The sequence below is a fragment of the Penaeus japonicus genome, unplaced genomic scaffold (assembly GCF_977035675.1).
Source record: "Penaeus japonicus unplaced genomic scaffold, GWHDUDI00000001_assembly GWHDUDI00000004, whole genome shotgun sequence".
NCBI lineage: Eukaryota > Metazoa > Arthropoda > Malacostraca > Decapoda > Penaeidae > Penaeus > Penaeus japonicus.
In genome coordinates this window covers 20,769,765-20,772,264 of record NW_028234406.1, presented here as the reverse complement: position 1 = coordinate 20,772,264, position 2,500 = coordinate 20,769,765, and the positions used below count along the sequence as shown (strand labels likewise).

The window sequence follows — 2,500 nt, the reverse complement described above, 5'->3', positions numbered from 1 at the left end:
ATCCGCGAGTACCAGTATTCAGGAGATTAAACTTAAATCCTTTACCTGATCGAAGATGGTTCCTTCCCCGCAGATGAAGGAGAACATCCTAGTGAAGAAGTTTCCTTCGGGATCCTGAGACGGGTTGCAGATGTGGAAGATGGCGCATCCGTTGGCCTGGTCGGCGTAGTAGCCGTAGCCGAGGTTGGAGCAGCTGTTGGGGAGGGTCACGGGGGAAAGGTCAGTACGTTGGAGGGAGAGAGGGGGACAGGCAGACAAACAGGCAGGCAGGCAGGTCGACAGACAGGCAGGCAGGCAGATAGGCAGGCAGGCAGATAGGCAGACAGACAGAAAGACGGGCAGACAAACAGACACTTACATACCACATATACAAACAAGCAAACAATCACACACAAGCACTGTCAAATTTCTTCTGTCATGAGTATAACGTTTCTCAAAATCCTCGGCTTCTCCCAACCTTACTGAAACAACGCCAGTACATGGATTGTATTGCTGTATTACTGTAATTATCTCAATCATGTTGAAAAGAATATGATCATCTTTGCTGTAATTTACACGACATATCCTGTCATCTATCCAGATCTGTCACTATCTCTCTTTCTGTCCCTTTATCTCTTTCTCTCTCTCTCTCTCTATCTATCTATCTCTATCTATCTATCTATCTATTTATCTATATTTTACCCATCCATCTATTCATCTATCCAGCCATCTAATTATCTGTCTAGCCATCTATCTACACATGTTTTTCATTCTATCTATATATCGTTCGTTCATCTATCTACGTATCTATCTTTTTTCCATCTTTCCCACACTCCACAAGTTCCCTCAGCGTGAAAGAGACCACCCAAAGCCTCACTCGAATCCCGTGTTGATGTTTCCGACGATGCGCGAGGCGTTGGACGGGAGTTCGTAGGCGAAGGGGGTCGAGTCTCGCTTCACCAGGCGGGGCAGGGCAGAGGCCACGCCCATCGAAACCACGCCCACTGCAAGGGAAAGTAACTGTTATGAGAGAGGAAGGGCGGTGGTGATGTCTGTCGTTTCTTGTTTGTTAGGGATGTGTCGCTTCGGTTGATTTCTGAATTATGATTTTGGTTAAACAAAAAGAAAACTGTTTGATTTTAGTGTTTGTGTTTGCCTTTTCTTTGATTTTTTTTTTTCTATCTAAGTAGAAATCGTTCGTCCGTCTGTTTATCTGTCTTTTCACCTTTGAGGAGAGGCCGAATGAATTGATGAATGAATAAGTGAATAGAAAAATTGATTTATATATTTACACACACACACGCACGCACGCACACGTACACACGTATTTGTGTGTGTGTGTGAGTCCGTGCATTTGTTTGTGTCTATGCAAACTAACATCTAACAAAATTAAAGATACGAAAATCACCAAATTATCCACCGACCCCTTTTCAAACCGTGACTCGATTCCGCTTCCGTACATACCCAAAAGCAGAACCTTCGCTGCAACCATGGTGATGCCTTCTCAGGAGATGAGATGCGGGAGATATATCTAGATACGAAAAGAGAGGAACCGATAAAGATGCTGCGCCAATGAGAGTTCGAGATCGTCTGCCTTTTCCAGCCGCCCGACCGGCTCTTATACCCGGCGCGGGAGAGAGGGAAGGAATTCTGCCAAGGTCTTTAAGGATTTTCAGAAAGAGATCCTAAAACTCTTGACCACTTGTTCTAATCCTCTATACTTATTTCTCGTCATTCTTCTGTTTTTCTTTTCTTTTTTTCAGATCGTCTATACTCTGTGGATAATCTTTTATATTCATGCTCCCATCTATAAATATCTTCCTATTTTACTTATAGGTGTTTATTGGATTTTCAGGAATACAAATATATGTTATTCCGTATTGATATAGTTTGATGTATCAATGTCATAGTTTGTATCAATTTATTGCAATGTATTAGGGTTGTATTAGCTTAGTGTAATACATGAGAATACAATAGTTCAATGTAATACATTAGTGCATTACTTTGGTATATTTTATTAAAATGTATGAATTTCATGCTCATCAGCTTCCCCTTCCAAAACCTCCTCTTCTTTGCTCTTCTGGCATTGAAGTTCACTAATTCTTTTATATATCGATATATGGTGGGAGTAATTTATATACGAGATCCTTCCTGAAGTATGCAAGTATCTCATATTCCTTCGTCTAAAGAGATCTCTTGGTCTAAGAGGTCTAAGAGGTCTAAGAGGTCTAAGAGGTCTTCGTCGAAAGAGAGGATGGTGGTCAGAATAATGAGAGTGATGATCATAACAATGACGAATGTAATCTTGATTGAGATTATGTACTTTATGATAGTGGTGATAATGATGACAGTGATGATAGTAATAGTAATATAATGATAGTGATGATAGTAATAGTAATATACAGATAGGGATAAAAGTAATGATAATGATGATAGTGATGATAACGATAAGGATAATAACAGTAATTATAGTGATAATAATGATAATAAACATGATAAAAATAATGGTGATAACAGCAAT

At 40.1% G+C, this 2,500-nt stretch overlaps 1 protein-coding gene across 1 annotated transcript in view; it reads right to left on the bottom strand.

Moving 5' to 3' along the window:
* The window catches only part of LOC122248258 (U-scoloptoxin(01)-Cw1a), a 4,214-nt gene extending 2,621 nt beyond the window's left edge, over positions 1–1,593 (bottom strand). The window contains exons 1-3 of the mRNA XM_043008153.2: positions 1,444–1,593; positions 857–983; positions 46–193 (exon numbers count right to left, since the gene is read on the bottom strand). Coding sequence (XP_042864087.2) covers positions 46–193; positions 857–983; positions 1,444–1,471 — 303 coding nt within the window. The 5' untranslated portion in view covers positions 1,472–1,593. The remainder of the gene's footprint in view (positions 1–45; positions 194–856; positions 984–1,443) is intronic.
* Between the last annotated feature and the right edge of the window lie 907 nt (positions 1,594–2,500).